Source organism: Poecile atricapillus, chromosome 14 (genome assembly GCF_030490865.1).
Source record: "Poecile atricapillus isolate bPoeAtr1 chromosome 14, bPoeAtr1.hap1, whole genome shotgun sequence".
Lineage (NCBI taxonomy): Eukaryota > Metazoa > Chordata > Aves > Passeriformes > Paridae > Poecile > Poecile atricapillus.
In genome coordinates, this window is record NC_081262.1 from 9221295 (window position 1) to 9246079 (window position 24785).

Sequence of the window (24785 nt, forward strand, 5' to 3'; positions counted from 1 at the left end):
GAAGAGGCTTTTCTCATCCTGACAGGATGAGAAAAGCACCTCCTTTGGGCTTCCTTGTGCTTGGATGGAGCTCGGGATACAAATGAAAAATCCATCACCCCCTGGCAGGTCCTAGCATGAATTTGTGATATTTCACATTTGGTACAATTGCACTGATTTTGACATTTTACATCACTGCCTTCTGCACAGGTGATAAAGAACACTTCCCCATGAATTCTCAGAGGTTTGTTTATTGTAACTGCAGACTCTTTGGAGTTCAAGTTAAATCTGGATTACAGTTTCCATACCCCTCTGAGTGCCCTTCAATCATGCAACCAAAGGCAAACTAAAAAGACATTTCAGCTCCATTTGTTCTACTGTTTATCAGCACTCAATATACAGCTTTCTCTTAAAAATAAATACATTCATGTGCTGTGATGTTTCTTCATTAGAAGAAACAATTTCCTATCCTCCCTTGGTTCTCTTAAAAGGTCTGGAAGATAAGAAGCTACTCAAGTTTTATCTGTTAATTCTCATAACGTTCACATCACACATTGGCTTTTTCTTTCAGGATTCAGCACAGCCATCTTTACATGCAGGGCAGGGAAATACAGTCATCTATTTTGGCACCATTATACCCTTATTCCCAGTTTCTGATTTAAGTACAGTAATGTAAATCATTTTAAGGTGCTACAAATCAACCTCAAATTAGCACACACTTGTAGAACATGCTGTTAAAATTACTAACATCAAGTTACGATTTGAAATTTTGACACCAAAACTGTTAATATAAATTTAGAACCAAAATTTAAACAAGGCCAAGGAATAGCCAGAGAATTATCAAGCAACCTGCACAGACAAGGTTTGACCCAACTGGGTTGTCAATTTGATTCTTTCACATTACAGTGCTTTCCTCAGACTGTGTGTGGCTGTGCCACAGCTTTGGCCACTGCACCAGAGGGTTCCTGCATTTGAGATGTGACCACAGGCAGAAGCCAACTGCTGCTCTGCCCTTCCCAGAGCTCTCCTCTGCAGTCCATCAGCACTGCTGGATGCCCTCATGGCTGCAGACCTGCCCCAGGAGGGCAGTGTGGTTGGGCTGGGTCAGTAGTGAGGGTCACAGTCCTCCACCAAGCTGTCGGTGATGTAGCTGCAGTCAAGGACACTTTCGTAGTAGCTTTTCTCTGCAAATGTGTTCACTGTCCAGGCAACCACTCGAATTCCTCTGGAAGACCAGTGCCTCACATAGTCCCTGCAAGGAACAGAGACACCCTGAGAGGAGCCTGACACTACACAGAGTTAAGGCGGACAGTGAGGCTACATGTGAGTTTTGGTCTTGCATCAGCATCACATCAAGGAACAAGTGTGTCACCTTCTGCAACATCATCTTTTTGTGTTTTCATATTGTAAACAGGTAAAAGCAACTTTGAAAAGAAAAACTTTTTCTCTTTGAGATTAAATGTAGGCTCTAACAGAGGTAAAAATTCAGATAAAAAAGATAGAAGTTTAAAATCATAAAGCAGTGTGAAGTAAAGAAATTATCAAGACACCTTATCAAACACTAAATGGAACATTTTGACAAGCACATACTGTGATAACTCCACCCTATATACTAAGAGAAGAGAATATCTCCTGATATATGAGCAAACCTTAGCACTTACTGAGAAACAAAATTTTTCTGTATGAGGAAAGCTGAAACCCCACACAATCGCCACAAGAAACTGTGTAGGCTCCAGTCCAGAATGACATCCATCACCATATACAAGAAATGCTTCCAGAAGGAATTGAATCGAGGTGTCCCATCTCCCAGGTGACTCAGCTGCCAGGGCCTGTGTGTCAGTGCTGTCACAACATTTCTGTCAGCTTGTCTCATCTGGAGGACCAAAGGAAAAAGACTAATTCATCCAAAAGCCCAGCTGCATTAAATATAATTTTTGAGAGAACAAGTCCTAGCTTGCACTTACAAGTCTACCAGAATCCTTCTGCCCTTCCCCTCCAGATCCTTTTGTAACTCTTTTAGAAAGATGTTTATGATATTTCATAGGGTTATTTTTTTCCAAATCATACTGAATAAGCACCAGCTCTTATGTTAAAGAAATTACACAGCAGTCATGCAATGTAAACAATGGAAAAAAAGGAAGTAAGTAGACTTGGCAGAAAGAGTTTTAGGAGTAATCTAGAATAAGAGGTTTATTTAGAAGATACCTTGCACACAGATATCTGGCCAGACACCAACTAGAAGAGCAATCACATCTGTCTACCCTGCTTTCAGAAGAGAGGGAATTGCTGTAGATTCCTATTTGCATCTAACGAGTAGATTGATCTAATAAGATTATGCATTATGCTTCATTTGTTTTTAAAAGCCTTAGGAATTTGAACAGCCCAGAAGTAACCTGGAACTGGGAGTTTAATACCATATTGAAATTCCCAGACGGGACTAAAAAAAAATAAAAATAAACTTTTAGGAAGCATCACCTTATAAACAACATCTGGCATGAAAGAACAAACTATGCTGCTGTTATACAATTGTGGAAATTCCTGGTAGAGTTGTTTCAGGGCATCAACTGCCTGCAATTAGAGACACACAGAGATGTTATACATACACTCATATTTAATTTACACTGCAAAGTTGTTTTAGAACAATCTTTAAAACACTTCCCTGCTGCGTTGCAAGATTGAAATAGAAAGGGAAAAGAAGAACAGCATTTTGTTTATAGCATTAACACAGAAATATCATTTTGATGTTTTTGCAAAAGATTTTCTGTTCATTAGTCTATTTACAAAAATGAGTGGGATTCCCAGTGTTTGAAATAGCCTTAAATATGTTGTGGATATAATTTTTTTAGTACTACCTAGGCTTTAGCTCAAGAGGAAAATTATTTATTCCTGTATTTTGCTAGGCTAAAGAAAAAAAATACTTTAATTTATATGAAATGTTAGTGATGGATCATTTGCATTTGCCTTCAGTAATGCAAACTATAAATCCCTCGTTGGAGGCTGAAGATGAGGTTCTGACTCCCCTCAGCAGAGCAGGGAATTCCCTTTGCTCTGTTTCACAGCAGTGCTGTGAGCTGAGTGCAGCACTTGCACAAGCCCTGTGCTGCCAATTTTAACTTGCAGCTTCCCAGGACAGCTTTGGGTGTCACAAGCAGCAGACCTGGGCTCCCTCATGTTAAAGAAGGGACTGTACCACAGGGACCAGTTTGAGACCAACACAACAGCAGGTCAGAAACCCAAAGAAGGGTGAGGGGAGGTGTCATGCTGCAGTGAGCAGTACCTGATTTGCATGGCCTTTGACATCAAAGTAGATTGTAAGATTGTGATGCATAGACTCCACAACAGCTTCTCTCAGAGTTGGTACCTTTTCATTTTGGAATTGGCTCCTGTAGAAATGGAGAACTCACTGGAATGCAGACACCATACATGTGTACACACATGGGGCTGCACACACGGCTGAATCAAACATAGTTTACTGCTGCACTGATACTGGAGGTAGGATCCAGTGCTCACTGGCCCTGTGTCCCACCCCAAAACACCAACCCCACCCCTTCACCTCCTTCCCCAACTCCCAAAAACAAGCTTTCAGTCCCAACTGCTGCCTTCCTCCTGTTCTCACTGCACTCCCCAGCCAGAAATGCAGGTCCTGGCAGAACAGGCATGACAAGCTGAGGATTCAGCAGATGCAGCTTCACCCATCAATAAATCATTCCTGATGGGGTGACAGTTCATTCCTTCCTGACAGTGAACAGCAGCTGCTCAGCAGTCACTGCCTGTGGGAATTCCTGCTGCATGGCCCAGGTCACCTTTCCAGTGAGACAGGGAAGATACTCCCTGTGCCACACACCACAGGTAGCACGTCTGCAGCTCTGGAATTCCCTAATGCAGTGTCTCAGGAGCACATTAATGGATAAAAATATTTACCCCTGCATACCCCTACGAAGGACCTAATCAGCCATTAGAGTCACAGTGAGGCCACCCAAAATCTGTCTAGCTCCTCTTCAACAGTATAAACCTGATGTATACAAAACACAATCAGTCAAGAAATACATCTGAATAAAATTAATCTTAGAAGTAAGTCCTCTAGCCAATTCTGACAGATCATGAAGATCCCAGTACCTTTAGTGTCCTGCAGTCAATTTAGGACAAGCTTATGTAGAGATTGACCTGTTTCACATTAGTGCCAGTGGATTTTGTCCTCAAAAACCAGTTTATTTTGACTCTGTTTCACTGTTCCCAAGGTACTGTTGGGTAGGGAGATAGAGCCTCATATGCCTCTGAAGTCAAATTAGAAGTAGCATATAGGACTAAGTTTTAAATTAAAAAAAAAAAATTCATCAGTGATAGATCAAATCAATAATCAATTTGTTCATCAATAATCATTTTTCCTCTGTTGAAAGTGTAATTTCAGAATAGTTCATTTACCGTAGCCTGTGTTTTGCAGATGGATTAAGCTTCCTGATTTCCTCAAAAGTCAGATCCCGCAGTCTCCCAGCCCCATCAGTTGTCCTTTCGACTGTGTCATCGTGCATGAGAATGGGGACACCATCTGCACTAAATTCAAGATCCAGCTCCACACCCGTTGCTCCATTCTCAGCTGCCTTAAAAAAAGTTTTAAAAATCACATACAGAACAGAAGAGACAGCTTTATAGATTTACACAGGTACAGCTATAATTAGCTTGTATTTTGGTAAAAGGTAACAAAATATTAATGTACTTTTCAGTAGTCTTCATCTGCAGAACAAAGCAGGTTTTATCCAAGTCATTGTTAGAGCATTCATAGATCAACTGAACCATCTATTTTACAGCTGAAACCATAATGATTCTGCCTGAGTCTTGGGATTGGAACTGTTTCAGGATAAAAATGCAGAAAAGAATCCTGCTCTCTCCTTATGATGTAATAACCCTGGAGGCCTTAAGTTATGTTATTTTCTAAAAGACAAGAGAAGCAAATGCCTACAGTTTACATAACCTACACTTTAACACTTAGTCAACACTCTTCACCACGTGTGTACCAAGCAGTAGATAGATGCAGGCAAATCCCTGCTCCTCTCTGAGGAATGGCTTTATCAGAGAGCAAGAAGCAGCCAGTCTGCCTTAGAGTATTTCATACACCCTGTTCCTGCCCTGGATCTTTCCCAAGAACTCTTCAGAAAAACACTTGAGCGAAGTGCTAACAACACCAATTGCTCTGAAGGACAAATGCCCTCTTGGGAAAAGGGACAATGCACCAGAAAGACAAAAACCGGGTATGGAGTAGAGGTTACCTACAGGCATCTGCTACGTAAGGATCGTGCAGCTTCAGAATTTATCAGGACTAAGAGTCTTGTCTCACGCAAAGGTCAGAGATCCTCAGAGCAGCAATGTCTCAACTTCACAGAAACACTACATTCCAGAGACTGGGACTGTGAACCCTGTTGTGACTTGATGCCTTGCAGATTTGTCATCAGTAAGTCATGGCAGGGCTGCACACAGTGAAGATCTGGTACCAGATTTTCCCCTAACCGTGGATTCTCATCACAGCTCTTCAAGGTTTAAAAAACCAACCTGTTACTGAGTTGCTGTCCGCTCTCCGTGTGCTGTCGTTACATCAACAAAATACAGTATTTCATTAGCACTGCACTGCTGAAATATTCATCAGCACCAAGGCTATAACAGCTCCCACAAGGTACAGATCTGAGTTCCCTTTGGGATGAAGGATCAACCACCCCCACAGCTTCCAGCAGCTATCGGAAGAACAGCCGGAGTTACTCACGGTGAGAAAGGCTTGGTGCTGGAAGGGCGGATTATCAGACACAACCCACCAGGCCCCCCCAGGCTGAGCCTGTGTCCCGCCAGCCCCGGGGCCCGTGCTGACCTGTCGGATGGCCGCCAGCGTGTTCTCGGGCGCGTCGTGCGCTCCGCCGCGGTGCGCGATGCGGGCGGCGGCGCCGCGGGGCCGCAGGACGCGCTGAGCGCTCTGGGGCGCCGCGGGCTCCAGGGCCAGGAGGTGCAGCGCCAGGTAGAGCCCGGCCGGCAGCAGGCAGGCCAGGCCAGGGCTGCGGCTCAGCGCCAGCGCCAGCGCCATTAGCACCGTCAGGGAGCTCAGCAGGCTCTCCCCGTGGCACAGCATGGCGGGGCCGGCGCCGGGACCGGGGTCACAGTCGGTGTCAGGCCGGGGTCACAGTCGGTGTCAGGCCGGAACCGCGGCCAACGCCTCTCCTCAGGCCAAGCCTGACGGCGGGGCCATCAACCAGCCAATCAGCACTCGGCTGTAACAGCAGCAGCCAATCAGCGCCCGCAGCGTCGGCTCCGCGCCCTCCGGCCGCGGTAAGGGCGGGCCCGGGCCCCGCGCACCTCCTCAGGTAACGCCGGGAGAGGCACCGCGGGAAACACGCGCTGTTCCTCTTAAAACATGGGGCACCGCGGGAAACACGGGCTGTTCCTGTTAAAACACGGGCTGTTCCTCTTAAAACATGGGGCACCGCGGGAAACACGGGCTGTTCCTGTTAAAATATGGGGCACTGTGGGAAACACGGGCTGTTCCTCTTAAAACATGGGGCACCGCGGGAAACACGGGCTGTTCCTGTTAAAACACGGGCTGTTCCTCTTAAAACATGGGGCACCGCAGGAAACACGGGATGTTCCTGTTAAAACACGGGCTGTTCCTCTTAAAACATGGGGCACCGCGGGAAACACGGGCTGTTCCTGTTAAAACACGGGCTGTTCCTCTTAAAACATGGGGCACCGCGGGAAACACGGGCTGTTCCTGTTAAAATATGGGGCACTGAGGGAAACACGGGCTGTTCCTGTTAAAATATGGGGCACTGTGGGAAACACGGGCTGTTCCTGTTAAAATATGGGGCACCGCGGGAAACACGGGCTGTTCCTGCTAAAGCACGGGGCACTGAAGGAAACGGGGTCTGATAGAACATGGTGCGGATAAAAGTAAATAGTGCTAATGGAAGGAAAGCCAGCGCTGTCCAGAGAGTGGCAGAACACCCGTGTGTATGGAGAGTGTCGAGGGCTTTCTGCAGCTGCCTGTGCCAGCTAGCTAATTATAAACGTAACATCCACAGTGACTATTTTCCAACTAATTGCTGGGTTTGTTATATAAACGCTATATATTGTATGTTTTATGTAGCTGACTCTGCAGTTGTGCCGGCCCAGGAGCCGTGGGAGGAGCAGGCCGTGCCTCCTGGCCGGACACAGGCGGCTGCGGCTGGGCAGGAGCGCGGCTCTGGGCACCCGACACCTGCGTCAGCATCCGCGGAGAATCCAGGGGGATGAGCAACGAGGCACTGAAACAACCGGCTAAGTGAAGGCTGGAGAAACTGGGCTTGTTTAGTCTAGAAGTGGAATATCAAAGCAGAGGAACGAGCAGTTTGTGTTAACGTAAGTGGGGGTTTTTACCCTCTTTTTGGTGTCTGTGGGAAGGATGGGACCAATTGACTTTCCAGTGAGATGCTCTGACCAACGAGAGGTAGACAGGCATGAGGTAATCTGAACTGTTGGGGTGGGGGTTTTTGTGTGTTTTCTTGTTTTTTTTTTTGTTTTTTTCAAATTGCTGAGATGACCACTTGTCACATAGTGTCCCAGCTGGTTCTGAGCATCTCACATACTCTGTCAGTGGTTTTGTGTTTCTGTCAGGTGTAGCTGAAGAAAAATCAGAGATATATATGGAGGAGCACAACAAATAATGGACTGTCTAATTAGATGTCTAACATATTTTGCAAGTCTTTTTATAAACAACAGCATTTGTTAAGATCAAAGGCAAAGATTTTTAAAAAAACCCCAAAACCTCAACGATCGTTGAAGAGGTAACAGATGACAAAGTTGTTTTTTGAAACAAGAATGACAGCTTTAACAGACCTAAACACTGGGAATTAGATGCTCCCATATATTTAAATTAATTATGCCTGGGCCAAGTGCTGGCAAACAAGTGTGGATTTTCCTTCCACCTGACCTGTCTGACAGGTGAGTGTTACCTGCTCCCGGACTGGCTGGACCGGCAGCTGGCTGCCGCCCGGGCGGGAGGGATAAGGTGTCTGGTGATGCCCTCATGGATGCTGTTTCCACAGAGCATGGGAACAGGTGCGCATGCTTATCTTTCTTATCACAGCGCGCTCGCTGAAACTGATACCAGCGGCGGCACATTTGTGGTCCTGACAACACAAGGACTGCATAGCCGTGTGATATCTGCTAACAGGGGAACTTGTCTGGGAGAACTACGGATAGAAATTGCTGGAAATCGGAGCACTGGGGTGGCGCTCCATCCCCTCTCATCTCGCTGAGCTGGGGCTGCCTTTGCTGGGCGCTCGCCAGGCACGGCAGAGCTGTCCCGCGGTTGTGTGCAGAGACGGTGCCGGGCCACCGCAAGCGTCTGTCCGTAGCTCCGGGCAGCGGGGCGGGGCGGGGCGGAGCTGCGCGGGGCGGAGCTGCGCGGGGCGGAGCGGCGCGGCGCGGGGCGGAGCGGCGCGGGGCGGAGCGGCGCGGGGCGGAGCTGCGCGGGGCGGAGCTGCGCGGGGCGGAGCGGCGCGGCGCGGGGCGGAGCGGCGCGGGGCGGAGCGGCGCGGGGTGCGCTGGGGCCCGTAGTGCGGCGGCCCGGCCGTTGTGGCGGCGGTTGCCGGGGAGCGCTGGGGCAGCGCCGCGCCGAGCCCCGCGCCCCGCGCAGGTACCGAACCGTTGGGCGGCGCCCGGGGCCGTGCCGAGCGCTGGGGCCCGTGGGGAGAGCGCCGGAGCCCGGGGGGAGGCGATGCATCGGCCCCGGCCTGGGGCGGGCACGGTGCCCCGGAGCGGGCGGGCAGGAATCGGCCGAAGCGGCGTGCGAGGGAACAAAGCGTTGTCAGGCCTTGCCAGGCGGTGCAGGGATCGCTCCGGTGCCGACCGGCAGTGACAGATATTTCAGATATTTCAGATATTTGGGCGCTTTTAAGGAGACAAGGCTGCAATTTATTTTTTTTGTGGTGTAAGTGTTTGCATCTGTTCATGCAGGGATGTATCGAGGCAGAGGCTCACGGGAGTGAGACACAAATTCCTCTCAGCCCCCTAAACATGTAAAGGCTTTTTGGTTTTTTTTAATCCAATAGGGCTGCAATTTTGTTTGGGCTGTTTTTCGTTGGGTTTTTTTTTTTAACAGTTGATCGGATCTGTCTCGTTGTGGAAGATCTCAAAGATTTAGTCTTTGATGGAAATTATCTATAGCAGGTGCAGTTCTGTAAATCCTGATTATCTCAATGGTTGCTTTCTTCTCTGTGTACTTCTGATTATCATTTTTGCTCATATATGCCTATTCTCCTTTAATGGGGAAAATAAAGAAGAGTTTTGCAGGCTTTGTTAATGATAGGAAGAAGAGAAAGTTAATTCAGTTTTCCAATGTAGAATTTTCTTCCCAAGATACAGTGACACAATTAATGGTGATGTTGTTTTCCTGTCGAGGTCTTGGAAGTACATGGAAGAGTAATGTTATTATTCTTTGCAGCTTAGATAATATGAAGATGGAGGACTATGAAATATTCTGTAGGAAGCATCTTTCCAGAATCCAAGAAGAGGCAATAAAAGGAGAAACCTCTTTGACTGCTCAGAACAAAAATATCTCCTTCATTCAATTCTATGGCATCCCTGTGCTTTCCCCTCTGGTAAGGCCTTTTTTACTCCTTTTCTTCCCTGTTGTGCTAACTGTGTTATTGGCACTGGCGTTAACGTGCACATGTAATGGTAATGATTCTACTGAAGGTGTCTGTGTCAGCAGCATCTGACCTGCTTCTTAGTGTATTCTAAGCATTCCTAGCCTTAATCTTACAAAGTAATGGTTTCTCCCCCTCACACTGACTACATTTCATTTAATTTTTCAGGAGTTGTCTTCCTAAGGGGAGCACAAGTGTTGATGGTTTTCAATAATGTTACTGCTGGGCTTCTTGTAAAATTGTATTGACATTTCAAATATTGAACATGTGAATTAGTTTAATGGTCTAAAATAAAAATGAGAATAAGAAGTACTGAGATAGTTAAAAAGCTTTTATGGAAATTTTTTTGCATGCGTTTGCATCTTTCTCTAATGTATTCCACAGGCTCATCAATTATGTTAAGTCATTATGTGCTAATGCAAACAGACCTAAGCTGAAGATTGTTGGTAGTTCCTGCAATACTGCAGCTGACTTCCTTGTTTAAGTGATGGGAAGAAATGGGAGATAATCTCTAACCATGTCGAAAAATCATGATGCAGATATAAATTGTGGATATATTGTCCTATTCTTCATTTATAAATGCATAGATATTGTAAGGGTTTCTAGAAAAAATGTCTGAGTCCTGTGTCAGATTGATACTGTAGTGTGTAATGCTCATGGAAAAGTTAATACATTTTTTTAAAATTCACATTCATTTGTGTGGGTGCCAAGAAGGCATTTTGTACACCTTCCCTTTAAAAATTGGTTGAGAAGAAGCTGGCATTTAAAATGTGCACAAAATCTCAGGTGATTTCTGTTCTTCTAATAGTTTTGTTCTGTTAATTTTCTTTTGAATTTATTTCTCTAATTCTTCATTGAAATTTACATTTAGTGATATAAAACATCTTTCTCACACTCTGTTTTGCAGCTTAGCCTTGAAAAGAAAAAGGAAATACAGCAGTATAAGGAGAAAGCACTGGACCTAGAGACCAGGAAACGGGAGTCCCGGAAAAAAACTTTATTGAATCGTGTTCAGGAGATTGTAGAAAATGTCCAGGTAGTTTTTAGTCCAAAGCTGCCTCATAGATTTACAGAAAATCACTGCTTATAGTCATATTGAGAAAGTGTTGTTGAGAAAGTGTTAAATATTCCCCAATATAAACATGAAATGAATAGCGGCTAACTCTTCAGAACCAGAATTTGCTAGTATTTCATGCTGTGTTCTGATAATTGATTATTTACTGATAGTTATTGTATCTTGTTACTCTACTTATTGTAGTGCACGGGACTTGATTTTCACAGCTTCTCTTGCTATATGCAGAAGACAGAGCTCACTGCTTTTGTAAGAGTGTTGGAAACAACTAGATTGTTAAAAGTGAACAACTCCCTGTGTTAGAGCTGCTTTATTTGCAAACTTATAGCTTAATCATAAAATAATCTATATTAACCTTTATGATTACAGAATTAAAATTATCTTCATGACAACTTGAAATTCTGTGGTGTGCTTTAAAATTTTACTGCAACTATTTTTTTCTTTGCTGCTTCAATGATGAATTTAATAGAGTTTGTAATTTAAAAGACTACTAAAAACACCTAATCAAGGAGTTTTTGTATGTCTCTGGTACAGCTGTAATACAGCCTTTAGATTAAACTGTTGCTTAAACAGTTAATACTGAGTTTGTTGAGTTACCAAGGGGCCAAACAACACTTTGTAGTTTGCATTGTTTACTGAGTGCATGTAGCAACAGTCAGCTGGCTTGGGGTTTGACCAGCAGACCAGGAAAGTGTGTTCAGTACAAAAAGAATGTAAGTTTGGTTTTTTTTTTTCCAAATGTGTTCTTTCAATAACTGAGACACAGCACGTAGGATAATTGTAGTGTGAAAATCTTTTTAAACAAATGTTGACTGTAAGTAACATGTAATTCTCAATTAAATAAATTTGGTTTTTAAACTTTTTTCTAAGTTCAAGTGAAGTTTGCAAGAAACTGAGATTCTGAGATTTCACTGAAAATCTGTCATTTTTTAAAATTTTAATTTGCAGATGAAGAAAGGACCCAGCATGACTGATGTGAACACATCAGAGGCTGAGAGTTCTTGCCCTGATTTGGATTCAAAGGCTTTGACTGACTTCACAGCTCTATCAGATACCAATTCAGCATGTTCTCCTGAAAAGCATGGTTCCATGAACCTGGAAAAGACACCAGAACTTAGACCATCAGATACTGCAGGGCAAACAACATCAAATGTGACAGAAGTAGTTAAAGCAGCAGAAGAAAATGTTTCTTCAAAGCCAAGTAAGAGTCGCTTCTCAGAAGCCACGCCGTATCCGAAGGCTGCATCTCCTGACAAGGTGTGTAACAAGCTCCCATCTCATACTCTGCAGAAGCAGGAGGGACGAGTGGGGTCACCATCAGATGAGGATGTCCAAGATCCATGTGTAATGAGTCTTCAGAATCTGATAAAGAAGTCTAGGGAGTACATAGAGAAAGAGCAAAGCAAGCGCACCTCAAAAAGCAGTTCAAAGAGGAGTACGAGTGAAAGTCATTCGGATAAAGAAAATGATGGTGTTAAAACAACCGAGTCTGTGAAAGACAGGGCAAAGTTTACAGGAAGAAGTTGCACTGCTCAGGCACTTGATAAACCCAGTCTTAATAAATCAAATACCCTTCTCCAAGGTGCCTCTACTCATACAAATAACACAAATATGTCCACTTTATCCAGTTTTTCTAAAGTGGACATACCTATGAGAGTTGGAACACCTCCTTTGGTGGATTCGGATTCGGATTCGGAATTGAAGAAGAATTCTGTGTTTGAGCGTGACAATAGCATTGTCAGGAGCCTCACAGGCTCTTATGCCAAATTGCCAAGCCCAGAGCCAAGCATGAGCCCTAAAATGCACCGACGGCGCCCCAGACCTTTATCCATGGGACACATCATTATAAACAACCCTGTGAATGCTTATGAGTTAAGTCCTAAAGGCAAGGGTAGAGCAATGGATTTAATCATGCAAGATATTGCAGATAAAAACAATGTATCTGAATCGGTGCCAAAGTTCATGGTGGACTTCACTACGGTTTGCCCTGGCAGAGTTCCTGCTGTCCCCAGGAGTTCTTCAGGCCCTTGTGATGGGTTGGGGGCTGGCAAAGCGAATCGCCATTCCTTCGGGTTCTTTGAAAGCAGAGGAACAGTGTCGGCTACGGTGGAAGGACAGATGGTGATGGACAACAGAGGGCTGTTTAAAGTAGAGAGCAGTACTAGTATGGCACCTCCAAAAGTGAATGAGCCCTTTGGCAGCAGTCAGTCTGCAGTGGCACACAAGATCCTGGCTGTGAATGAAATGAAACCATCTACTTTGCCAGAAAACACAAAATGTAATTCTCCAATGGAACTCAATAAATCTTTTGATGTGGAAAATCCATCTCCACTACTAATGCAGAGCAAGAATGTGCGACAGCAGATGGATAATACTCCAAATGTTTCCCCAGCAAATGAGCAGTTCCCAGAAAATTTTGAAAAGGTAAAACGTAGACTTGATTTGGACACCGACAACTGCCAAAAAGAAAGCAGTTCCTGTGTTCTAGGGGTTGGAATGGAAGAACAAGAGAAGCAGTGGCTGCAAGAACAGAAATATCCTGTGGGATCAGTTTACATTACCAAGAATGCAGTCCTTGAAAATATGGCAAAAGGTAAAAGTTTTCCTGTACTTGAGGGTTTCTTCTCAGTTTATAAATATTTTAGAAAAACCAGTGATCATTAGTCATGGGTGTTTCTTTTAAGAAGCCATATTTCTCTAATTTAATTTGAATTCACAAATACTGATTTCCCATTTCAGTCTAAATGTTGGAATTTAGTTCTACTAAGAAAGTTTTTTTTATGCCACGCGGTCTTTATAAATAAGACTACTAAAAGAAAGGATAGCCCATGTAAATGAAAAGAAAACCATATAGGTATTTTCTTCAAATTCAAGACTGTATTATTTCTGCATGTGTCTCTACTAAATGAGGCTGAAGTGACATAAATAATGCTAATTCACTCCAGCAAGTGTAACAATTCTTAGAGCTGTGTTTTCCATGTCCCTACTTTAATTTAGGCTTTTGGTGTTACTGCTGTTCCATTCACAAGTTCAGTTCACAAATATGAACGTGCAAATATTTTGAAGGACTAGTAATTAATGGGGTTCTGTGCAATACATAATGGGAACTTGATACCAAGGAAACTGGATATCAAAGACATGTTTTTTGCTTTTTACTGATGATGCAAATTACCTCCAATAAAGGATGGATGTCTCTGGCAAAGATCATATAGAAGGAATTTAATATTTGATTCTTTGTTACGTATTTTCTCAGAAGATATTTTAAAAAATAAAATGCTGGCCTTTGAAGAAATGAGAAAGAGACTTGAAGAACAGCATGCACAACAACTGTCGATTCTGATAGCTGAACAAGAGAGAGAACAGGAGAAATTACAGAAGGTAAGGTCAACAGGAGAAATTCTAAGCAAAGGTTTTGCATTGTATGGAAGTTTGTCAGGAAGCAATTGGGTTTAAATGTATATTCTGTTGCTTTGCAGAGTTAGAAAAATAGTCTCATGGTTGAATCTTCCTTTTGTAGGAACTGGAAGAGCAGGAGAGAAAGTTGAAAGGAAAGAAGGTTACTACAACGGAAATAGAAATTTCCAAAGTGAATATTAACAGTAGGATGGAGTTGGAGTGGAGGAAAAAAAGTGAAAGTGGCTTGCTGGAAAGTGTGCAGTCTCAGCTGGAGACAGTCCATAACACAAACTCCACCAGCATTGGTAAAACTGGGAGGGAAGGATATAGATTAAGTGTTGTGATATAATTTGTTCTACAGTGCTTGACTGGACCATCCCCACTGTGTGGATAAGTGCAGGGTTCCTGCCCTAGTGCTGCTCAGGGTACACAGAGGGCTGCTGCCCTCAGCTGGGGACAGCATTTGTGAAACAAAGTCTGCATCTTTGTGTCACTGGCATTTAGCGCAGGTTCAGCCATCCTTGAACAGTTCCGTGTACCGCATTTGTTATGTAACTGTTTTAGGGCACATCCAAGGAAAACAAGCTAAGAATAACCTCCTTTGATCAAGGATGAGGATGTGGATTTGCATCGTGTCTCAGAAGGATTATCCTCGTGCCATGTAGCTGCACAGCACTGGGCCAGGTGGTCACATTTGTGTGGAAAGTTTGGAGAGGCTCTGCCAAGGGTTCCTAACTGCAAGGCAGTACAGCTATAGCTGATGGAACACCTCTCACCACTTCCCAAACATTATTAAATGTTTTGTTCTGTCTTCTATTTAGCAAATTTTGCGTGGGAATCAATCAGAAATATTCAGCTTGCTTCTTGCCTTTAACTGACCTTGTAGACAAAGCTGTGACCCCCAAGCAGAATACAGACACAGGCATTACCTCATTGGCAGAAGTGTGTGTTGAACTGTGTGTTCTGCTTTCTGTGCAGGTTTTGCTCATACAACACCCAGCACCTATTCTTCAACAAGTGAAACTTCATTTTATCTCTGGGGACCATCAGGTAGTGGAGTTATAAAAACCTCAGTATGCAGGCCAAGTAATAGGATCAAAACTAGGTGGACTCAGGTAAGGGGAAAAAAAAGATTTCTTTTTATCTTAAAAGGTCCTGATGTTTATGTAAGGCACTTGTAACAGAAAATTTTAATATCTGTTCCTGTGTCAACTTTGATTACATAAGAGAACTGTGTAGGTTATTTTTCTTACTCATATATGCAAAATAATCATACAGCAATATATTGCTTCTGTCAAATTATGGTGGGTACTTTGAACCCAGTCAAAGCTTTATCAACAGCTTATTTCTTACTTGAAAACCTATGTCACTTGATGGATGTTATTTGATAAATAATTCATAGTTCTTGCTTTTTTTTATAAAAAGTCTTGGAATTATTTTTTTTTTAAGGTTTTCAGTCCAGAGATACAAATGAAGTTTGACAAGATCACTGCAGTGGCAAAGGGATTTCTCACCCGTAGACTCCTACAGACAGAAAAACTGAAGCATCTTAAGCAAACTGTAAAAGTAAGATCAGCTTTTTTGTAATAGGCAGCTTCTCCTGTTTTTTTTTGTTCCTGCCTTCCACTGACAGATGAAATCCTGCATTTTCTGCTCTCAGATTTTGGGGCTGCACATGAACATGTTTGTCTGTTGCCCTGCTTAGTGTCATGAGGTCCAAGTCAAACAAAGAATCTGTTTGCTGTGTGTACTGTTTGTAATGATAGCTTTGTTATGCAGGGTTATGCCTGGTGCTTACTCTTATTTTCCCATCTTTCTCAGGATACTCTGGAGTTCATAAAAACTTTTCAGTCTGAAGCCCCATTGAAAAGAGGAAATGTGTCAGCACAAGATGCATCCCTTCATGAAAGAGTAATGGCTCAGGTGACACAATTTAAACCTTTTTTTTTTTTTTTCTTTCCTAGCTATTCTGCCTTTGTAACATAAATTCATAAAACCTTGAGAGTGGCTTTGTTTAGAGTAAAATGTTTAAAGAAGAGAAGATTCCGGGTTTTTTTGCTTGACACAAAATTATTTGATTTTAAAAATTGGTTTTCAAAATGAAGTTTTTGTTTAGATTGAAAGCAAAAAATGCTTGATGTTCGAAACCACAGGCATGTAAACTTGAATATTTTATTAACATTTTAATGATTCTTTCCAGCTACGAGCTGCTCTGTATGACATCCATGACATCTTTTTCACAATGGAGGCATCGGAGAGAATGAATATTCTGCGTCACGATCGTGAAGTTCGTAAAGAGAAGATGCTCAGGCAAATGGTGTGTTATATTCCAGGGAATGTAAACTGTTTCAGGACTTTAAGTACTGAGTCATTTCACATTCAAGAGATTCTTCCTCACCATGTACAGTGTTTCTTAAATCTAAATTTTTAATTATGCTTTTGTAGATAACTTTCTTCTGTATTCTCTTTTTTTTTAGGATAAAGTAAAGAGCCCAAGAGAACGAGTGCCACTTTCAACAGCTACACAGAAATCTCTGGACAGGAAAAAGTTCATGAAGTATGTGTAGCTCTCCCTTGGGTTGGGAGGGTTGATGGAAGGGGTTCAAGAGAAGGAGTAGGGGGCATAGGAAATAGTCAGGAGAAGTTTATGGAGTAAATTTCTTTTCAAACTGACATCTCTGCCAGGAAGAATTGAGTAAAAAGCTTTCCAGGTGTGTGGTGTCTTGCTAATTGTATTTTGCTCTTACTTCTAAGAGACTCTTTGTTTGTAAGGAGGAAAAATGTTGGTTCTAAGTTGTGCATTTACACTATAATGGATGCTTAGTTTATGTTTGATTTTGCAAACTGTAAGAAGTGCCCCAAGTGATTTTATCTATTTAAAGTGCTCAGCAATAGAGACACTTGATAGAGTATCTCTGGCAAAGTTTTTCTGGGGAATGGTAGCAGGCATTAACTTGTAACAACTGTGGACAGTTGTTACACTTGCTTCCGAATAAAAAAGTGATGATCTGTAGGATTGCTGTGGCAGTATTACATGTAGGTGTAGTTCCTCTTGTAGGCTTTCTCTTGAGTGTTTCTGGTCAAGACCTGGATGATGATTTGCTAATTGAAATATGTTTAAATAATTTTGTTTCTCTAGGGCTTCTGAAATGGGAATACCAAGTAAAAAAGTAATCATCAAACAAAAAGCTCCTGAAAATCGGTGGGTGATAGTTACTTGTACTAAAATGCTGTTAAGAAACTGTTTTACAGTGATGGATTCTGTGATCTGTACTGTTGGTTTGCCATCGATCATCTCAATTCCTGCTACTATGATCATGAAAATTAATAACATCTGATTTACCATGGCTCAAGAAAAGGGTTTATTAGCTCATTATATGTTAGGAAACATATGTTTTCTTCAGAGTCAGTTCTGAAATTTTGTCTTCAGAGGTTATGTATTTATGACTTTAAGTCTTGGTGCTCAGATTTAAGGTTTTCTCTGAGATGCACTATTAAGCTTCAGTTTGGCACTACTACTTTTCCTAATACCCTTTACTTTGCAGTGTAATTATTGATAATGCTTATCTATAGGAAGCTGTCAGAAAAGAAATGACTTTCTGTTGTGAGGAAAATTTTGTTCCTTGACTGTGTGATTGCTCAGGTCACAGAAGTTACAGTGTTCAGTACATGTTGTTCATGCAGACAACAGCTGCTCTCTTATGAGGCCTGTCTGTACATGTATCTCATATTAAAAATCAGATACCTGGCATCCCTTAAAAACAGTTTTTATCCCATGTTTGCCCAAAAGCCTTGAAGATGTGCTGTCTACTCATACAATTCAGCCTTCAAGGACTACTGTAAGCAATTCAGCCTTTTTTACCATGTGTTCTCATCAATGACTGGGAACCCAGGGCACTATTGTGGGGCATCTGTTTGTGTGCTTTTTTGTTTCTTTGTTTTAAATAGTGGAAGTAGTAATCCTATTCTGGAATTTTAATCCCAGACACTTTGCCTACATGTAATTTGCATTACAAAACATGTTAACCTTTCTGAAATTTGTTACGTGAAACATGATGCATAATTTGGTATTTCTTGATACTTTCATTTTTAAGGGGAAAAAGCACTAATAAAGATTTGTTTTAACAGCATACTTCAACCAAACCAAGGACAGAATGCCCCAGTTCATAGACTGCTTTGCAGACAAGGGTAAGAGCACAGCATGTTTCTAGTCTAAAGATGAAACTAAATGCAAAGTGGAAGAACAGTGATTGATGAATAATGTTTACACATAACTGTTGTTCAGAGTAAAAATAATTACTTCTCTCAGTATTTTGAGAGAGTGATGAAGCTTTGCTTTACTTTATACTGCAGGAAAATATTCATTGTTGTCATCCTCTTGTGTATTGTCTTCATTTACACTGTTCCAACATTTCTATTTGTAACATTCATTCCATGAAGCTTTGCTTCCTCTTAATGAAATATGTATATTTTAATATGGAGACTGTAATGCCATGGTATAGAAACAAAATCAGTTTCTTGAATAGAGGTTTTCAATCTATTCATGGGGAGATGTTCTCCTACTGAATGTATCTATGTAAGCCATAATATCAGTAGGAATTGTACAGGTGCTCAGGATAAGGCTCTATGGGACATTGTAAAAATGTTTTCATGCCAAACACATTTTGATAGTGTCTATAATTTTGTATACAGCCTTTCAACTTTGCTGCAAGTGACTTATTAACTCTTTTATATTTAATTAGAACCCCTAAGGCCCCAGAGAATGGGGCTGGGCAAAATAGAAGGAAGGCCTCAGGGAGCAGAGTCTGTAACAAGTCTGTTTCAGGTGTGTAGAAAATTGGTGCTCGGATCTTATAGTAAATAAGTTACTAGTATCTAGAAAAAAATAATTGGCAATATATTGTTTTCCTTTCCTTGTGTATCTGCTTTGCTATGCCTTAAGTCTATCCTATCTCTTTAGACAAACCTGCGCTGGTAACTGAACCATTCACTTTCAGATTCTATAAACATAATATATAGAATGTGCTGCACAGCTCATTTGCTTTCACTCACCAGATGCCCTGTCATGAAAAAGATTCCCAGATATATTCACTGGAACTGTTGAAAAATTGATTGCAGTCAAAATACAGTTGGATTAGAATCTTCATGTAATTTGATTATTAGTTCTGTACACACATCTTCAGCATGGAGTGCATTGAAAGGACAGGAAGGACAGTTTCAGACTCTCAGCGGGTGTTCACTTATCATACAGTCATAAAATTATATATATATATATATTATATATATATATATTCCTGTAGCATCTTACAGCATGTTTGAGTCTTTATGACCCAAGTTTAAAAGTGGAGTATTTCTGTGCTACCATATAGAGATTACTGATTGGTTACCTTTTATATAAAAGGTTTGATAATAGTGCTGAACCTCTAATAAGTTACTATGAATGATCTTATACAATTTTTATTTTTTTAATTAGATTTTAAATTTCTTAAACACCAAACCTAGATTTATCAAAAGGTAAAGTGATTGATAGGTTTTAAAACTATTTAAGATCTGAATTACACTTTGCTCTCAGGAGACAGAGAAGAGACAACAAAACAATGAAAACCTGTGACAGTTACAATATTACAGAGGTTGTAAAAGAGTAGTAGTAGTGTTTGGGTGGTGTCAAGGTCAGGTTTGGGAGTGATTCCAGGTTTGGATACCATCCTCAAATTCATGTCATTCACACCGAGCTGGTAACGAACCACAGTGGTGTTTACATTGTGTCTGGCACCAGACATCCAATTAAGCATTCAACACTCTTCTCTGTTGGCAGTGTATGCTGCTCTGCTAAGGAAGTTCTGGGTTCATCTTAGTCATAATTGCCAAACTTGTGACAGATCATACTTGGCAAAGAAAAAAATCCTTTGGGATAAATCTCCAAATTTCTCTTTGCCTTGTTGCTGTTTGTCAAATATCTGGAAAGTCATTGAATGCCTTCTGCAGTGGCCTTCTCAAAACTTCAGGCAGATGTTGCTAACCAGTTGTGTGCTGGTTAGTTCTGGTTGCTCAGTGTGACCTCATGTAGAGCTTGGACATCACACATGTTCCTGTGGTGCAATACCAACACTACTGTGTGCTCCTTCAGAAATAGGTTAGACTTCTTGTACTAAATTAATAGAAATGCATTCTGAAATTATTACATGGGCATGAAAGAAACAATCTGCATAATTTTGCAATAATGAGCGAACTTAATTTAAATAGAATATAGTTTCCTTTATATATAGATGAAATGTGAATAGTGAAAAGTCTGGCACTATGTTAAACAGGGTGTTGATTTAATTTCTTGTCTTCGTTCATTCCTGACTACCAATTAAATTGTGCTTATTAGAGGGACAAAAAAGGAAGGAGGGCTAGTAAGATACAGCTATTATAAATACATTCAACTTTGATATGAAACAAACCCTCAGAAGAAAATTATAACATACTTATCCAACTTTTTAAAATTTTGTTCTCCCCACTGTTGTTTTAAATTCTATCTGCAAAGTGCTTTGTAGCTTTAATACCACTCAGACTGATAGTTATCTTTTTCTCGCAAGAAGACATTGTGTTTAGGAATCCAGTGACAATCCTAAACTTAGTTTTTGTTGGTTTTCACTCCTTCAATCCAACGTTCTGTCCTTAAGAGAAAAGTACAGATTTCTAAATCAGTATTTTTTAAAGTTTAATTAGTTTAAATCAGACCAAGATGTTCCATCAATAGCCTGCAAGTGGGGCCAGGCAGGGCATTTAATGAGGGCTGATTGTGTTAGACAGAAGGTGGTTGAGATGAGGTTGCTCCTACAATACCTCTTCATCTCCTCTGCCCAGTTTCCTTTCCTGTGGAAAGGAAATTAGAGGCAGGAGGCACACAGAATATCCGGGGGGGTGGCAGCACTTGGCTGAGCCAAAGGCACAGCTTGCTCATGTGAGATTGTGGGGGCTGTGGAGTTTGTTGGCTTTCAGGCCAGCACTTCAGGAAGCCTCAGACCTGGTGTGTGTGAGTAGCAGGTCTGTCCTTTGTCCCAGGAGAGAGGCCTCATGTGATTGCCCCTTGCCACTGGGAAAGGATGGGTGATTAATTGTTTTCAGAAGTGTCACTGTTTTTGTTTGAATTTGCCATCTGCAAGTCCTTAGTCTAGATTGCTGTGGGATTTTTGCACACTCATTACTGTAATATGCTATTACTTGTGTGAGATTTTTTATATAACTTGGAGGGCCCTTGAGGTGAGTTAAGGGGTAGTGTTAATCACTAAAAGCACCACGTCTGTCAGCCTGGTTGTCTGTTCTGCAAGATCCCAGGTGATCTGAGGAGCGCAGCACTGGGGAGGGCTGGGCCAGTGGGAATGCCTTTTGTTAGTGGGAGCCTGTTGGGATATGAGGGCTGTGGGCATTCCCAAAGCTGCTTTGGCCTGTGCTAATTGTAGCCACCAGACTCCTGTAAGTAACCACTGCTCTGACCAAGAGTAACTGAAGACCCCAAAAAGGACTGGAACTTCCTTTGTCACATTCATTTACTGCCTGGTAGTCATTTCTTTTCCATGGCTGTCTTCCATTCCCACTGCTCTGCACCTGGTGGTATGATTGTCACTGCTTTGTGTAAATGTTTGCTCACACTGCTGCACTTTCTTGATAACTGCTTGAACCTAAAGAATGCTGAGTTGTGCTGCTTCTTGGCAGCCTGCAGTGCTGAACCCTCATTATTGGAAGATACTTGTGCTATGCATAGTATAATGTGGATTTTTAAATGTATGTATGTATATACTTGTTCCCTCTGGAAAGACTTACTTGTTTCTTTCTTTATTATTTTTTTACTTAAGCATCCTTCCTTTTATACTCTGCCTGATGATTTTCATCCTTTACTTCTAATTCTGGTTGTCTTATTGACATATGGGAGCCTACAGCTGTCTCTTGTTTTAATTAATCTGACAAAAGGAAAGAGTTGTCTTAAGTATTCAACTTGTAAAATATTTTTTAATTGATAATTTGTTTAAAAGTAATACATGGCAATTTTAACAGCCATTTAATCTATTTTGATTATGTGATAGTTCTTTTAAAAATTTTTGAATTGTGGTTGTAGTTGTTTTAGAATAGCAGAAAAGAAGATAGAATAGTTATTGAGTAAAACAATACCATGAAATGACACTACTTTTAAACCTATAAGTAGTTTTCATAAGGCTTTTGGGGTGTGGCATTATGAAAACTGTCATTTTAAAAGTAGTCACTGAATGCATAATATTGCTTTAAAAAAAAATTGTCCTCATTTTTTTCAGCTATTTTTGTTGGATAATCCTGTTTCAAAAACCATTACTATTAATAGTAATATGGTGATGTTTCTACTTATTTTTAGGAGCATATGCAGGAAGAACCCAAAGAAAGAAGCAAAATGTTGTGATAATTTAAGAAGACAACATTCACTGGGATAAAATGTCTATGTTTTAATGATGGCATTCTCAGCACTGATTTTTAATATTGCATTTTCTTTACATATATGTATATTTAGACATTATAAATCTACTTTGTCATTTTCAGATGACACATTAACACAATCATATTGAAGCTGCTTTGAAGCTCTAATGCTTGTGGGAAAACTGCATGTTAGAACTTGTGTACAGACAAGTATTAATATATAAAAGATTCATAATCTTGTTTATTTAAAGACTACCACAGGGCAACATGAAGGTAATTTGTGACTTTTTCACACTTTCTAATTCTAGTGTCTGACATGCTTTTTGCATTACTTGAATTGCAATTTCTGTGTATAAATGCCACCATAAGTAAGTCATGGGTATTTAGTTTCATACCATAAAGTTAAAGCACCTGATGTGAAAAAAAAACCCCAAACTTAATTTAAACAAAAGTGAGCTTTCAAGTCAGTAAATTTGTCAGGAGCTGTTTTGAATGTACTTTCCTTAGGAATGAGATTGGTTCAATTTCAGTACTAAAGGCCTTGTACCAAATGTTTTGCATTTCTGCTGAGCTGGACGGACATGGTCCAGATTCACTCGTGGGCTGATGGACACATACTTACACTGACCAAAAATGTGCATTTATATGTGTGGTAAATCAAACCACTCTACTGAAAGAGCCCTGGGTTTTTATTGCCCTGCTGTCTACTGCATTTTCTTATGGAAAGAACATCTGTCTGATATGGAGATGTGTATGTTCTACAGAAACTTCAGAAGGTAAGATTTTAACTGTTTTACCATTTCAGACTTAGTTATTTCAGTCTGTAATAGTAATTCAGATATGTTACATTTAATTGATGAAAGTTGCAGTTTTTCTGAGCAGTTTATCTTCTGCTGTGATCTAACAGGCCCTTGTACTGAACTCACGATTTCTGCAGGTGGGGAGCCCCTACCAAATCCCAACACTTTAATATTTATGGATATCTAACATTAAAAGATCATGGTTGTGATTTATCTTAGTCTTCCAACTGATTAATATTATCCACCAGCTTGAGGAGAGCATAATTCTCCACCTTCTTTTAATGAACTTGAGACATGATATTAACAAAGTTCTAGAGGGAAAAGCTCGGCTGTATAATTTTTGCAGTGGAGAACTGATTGACAGAATGTAAATTAAGTTATATTTTGTTACTTTCCCAGTGTCAATACAATACAACGCACTAAACTTTGGAGGCTTTGTAATGTGTTGACATGATTGTAAGAGAAAAAACATGAACTGAAAAGTTCATTGTGGTAAATAGCATGAAAAAGGAACATTAATAATGGGATGAGGGCAGTACCTTCATGGGCAGTGATGAGTGGATTGGCTTGACTGTGGCACCAGCCTGTGGCTTTTATCTGCTACCGAGTCTGTCCTCTGCAGCACTTGATGCTGTTCAGAACAGGTGCTTTATACCAGGCACAAAGTTACCCAAATGCCATGCTTGGAAAATGCAAAAACACTGCCCAAGCACCTTGAAGAGAGATGCTGCTCGGTTTGTTTGAAAGTCTGGGACCGTGGCTTCCCCTAAAGGTGTAAGTATGAGTTAACAGCAGTGGAAGACCTGCCTCCTTCACACAAATGCTGTGGTGCTTTAAAATCTCAGTTGTAATACAGAAGATGCCCGAGGCAAGTTGCCTGCTCACCCGATGGGCATCAAAGCTGTGTTTAGTTCCCAGCTTCCCTTAGGAGTGGAAAACATCTCAGGAGAGGAGGAATTTACAGTGACAAGAGCAACCTCTGTCACAGATGACGAAAGGTGCTGTTGATAGAGCAGCACTAAAGATTGATGTTTTAATGGATGTTTTATGTGCTGTATTTATTATTAGCATAGGCAATATGTTGATGCACAGATAGGTTTAGTGTGTTAGTAGAAATGAATGTTTCCCTTCTCTTAGGGTTTCACATCTAAACCTCTTGTTCTTCAAGCATGTTTCCAGTGTGTAATAAAGCATTATAGCACAAGGGTTTGTTTTTTTTTTTTTTAACTTTCATGAGGCCTTTTTCTTGACAAGTGCCAGAATTTGGTTTTGTACTTGCTGTTTTGTATTTATACATATTTATCTTTTTATTTCGTGTGGAATTGTGGTACCATTACAGAACTCTATTTATTTTTGTACTTTGTTTCATTTTCACCAGTCTCGCTTTTTACTTAAAGCATTCTGCACAATAAACTCTAAATCTTTAACAAGAAGCGCCTTTCTGTGCTT

The 24785-nt window shown here is 41.2% G+C and overlaps 2 protein-coding genes across 7 annotated transcripts; one reads left to right on the plus strand and one right to left on the minus strand.

Annotated features, from left to right (window-relative positions):
• Positions 1-149: 149 nt before the first annotated feature.
• GDE1 (glycerophosphodiester phosphodiesterase 1) lies at positions 150-6149 on the minus strand. Of its 2 annotated transcripts, none has more exons than XM_058850060.1 (6): positions 5834-5965; positions 4402-4573; positions 3257-3362; positions 2455-2547; positions 1641-1852; positions 150-1231 (listed from the first exon to the last, which is right to left on the minus strand). In XM_058850060.1, the coding sequence occupies exons 2-6, from the start codon at positions 4506-4508 to the stop codon at positions 1084-1086; spliced, it is 666 nt and encodes a 221-aa protein (XP_058706043.1). In that variant the 5' UTR covers positions 4509-4573; positions 5834-5965; the 3' UTR covers positions 150-1083. The 2 variants fall into 2 exon arrangements, with proteins under 2 accessions (XP_058706043.1, XP_058706042.1); XM_058850059.1 differs by having other exon boundaries at positions 154-1231; positions 4402-4577; positions 5834-6149.
• A 155-nt stretch (positions 6150-6304) lies between these two features.
• CCP110 (centriolar coiled-coil protein 110) lies at positions 6305-24759 on the plus strand. Of its 5 annotated transcripts, XM_058849888.1 has the most exons (16): positions 6305-6320; positions 7100-7350; positions 9437-9593; positions 10549-10677; positions 11662-13306; positions 13967-14091; positions 14231-14414; positions 15088-15224; positions 15559-15675; positions 15931-16032; positions 16310-16426; positions 16587-16666; positions 17249-17311; positions 18238-18297; positions 18852-18934; positions 22478-24759. In XM_058849888.1, exons 3-16 carry the CDS (start codon positions 9447-9449, stop codon positions 22528-22530), a joined length of 3042 nt encoding a protein of 1013 aa, XP_058705871.1. In that variant the 5' UTR covers positions 6305-6320; positions 7100-7350; positions 9437-9446; the 3' UTR covers positions 22531-24759. The 5 variants fall into 5 exon arrangements, with proteins under 5 accessions (XP_058705871.1, XP_058705869.1, XP_058705872.1 ...); XM_058849886.1 differs by lacking the exons at positions 6305-6320; positions 7100-7350 and adding an exon at positions 8535-8923; XM_058849889.1 differs by lacking the exons at positions 6305-6320; positions 7100-7350 and adding an exon at positions 8535-8923 and having other exon boundaries at positions 13970-14091.
• Positions 24760-24785: the final 26 nt, after the last annotated feature.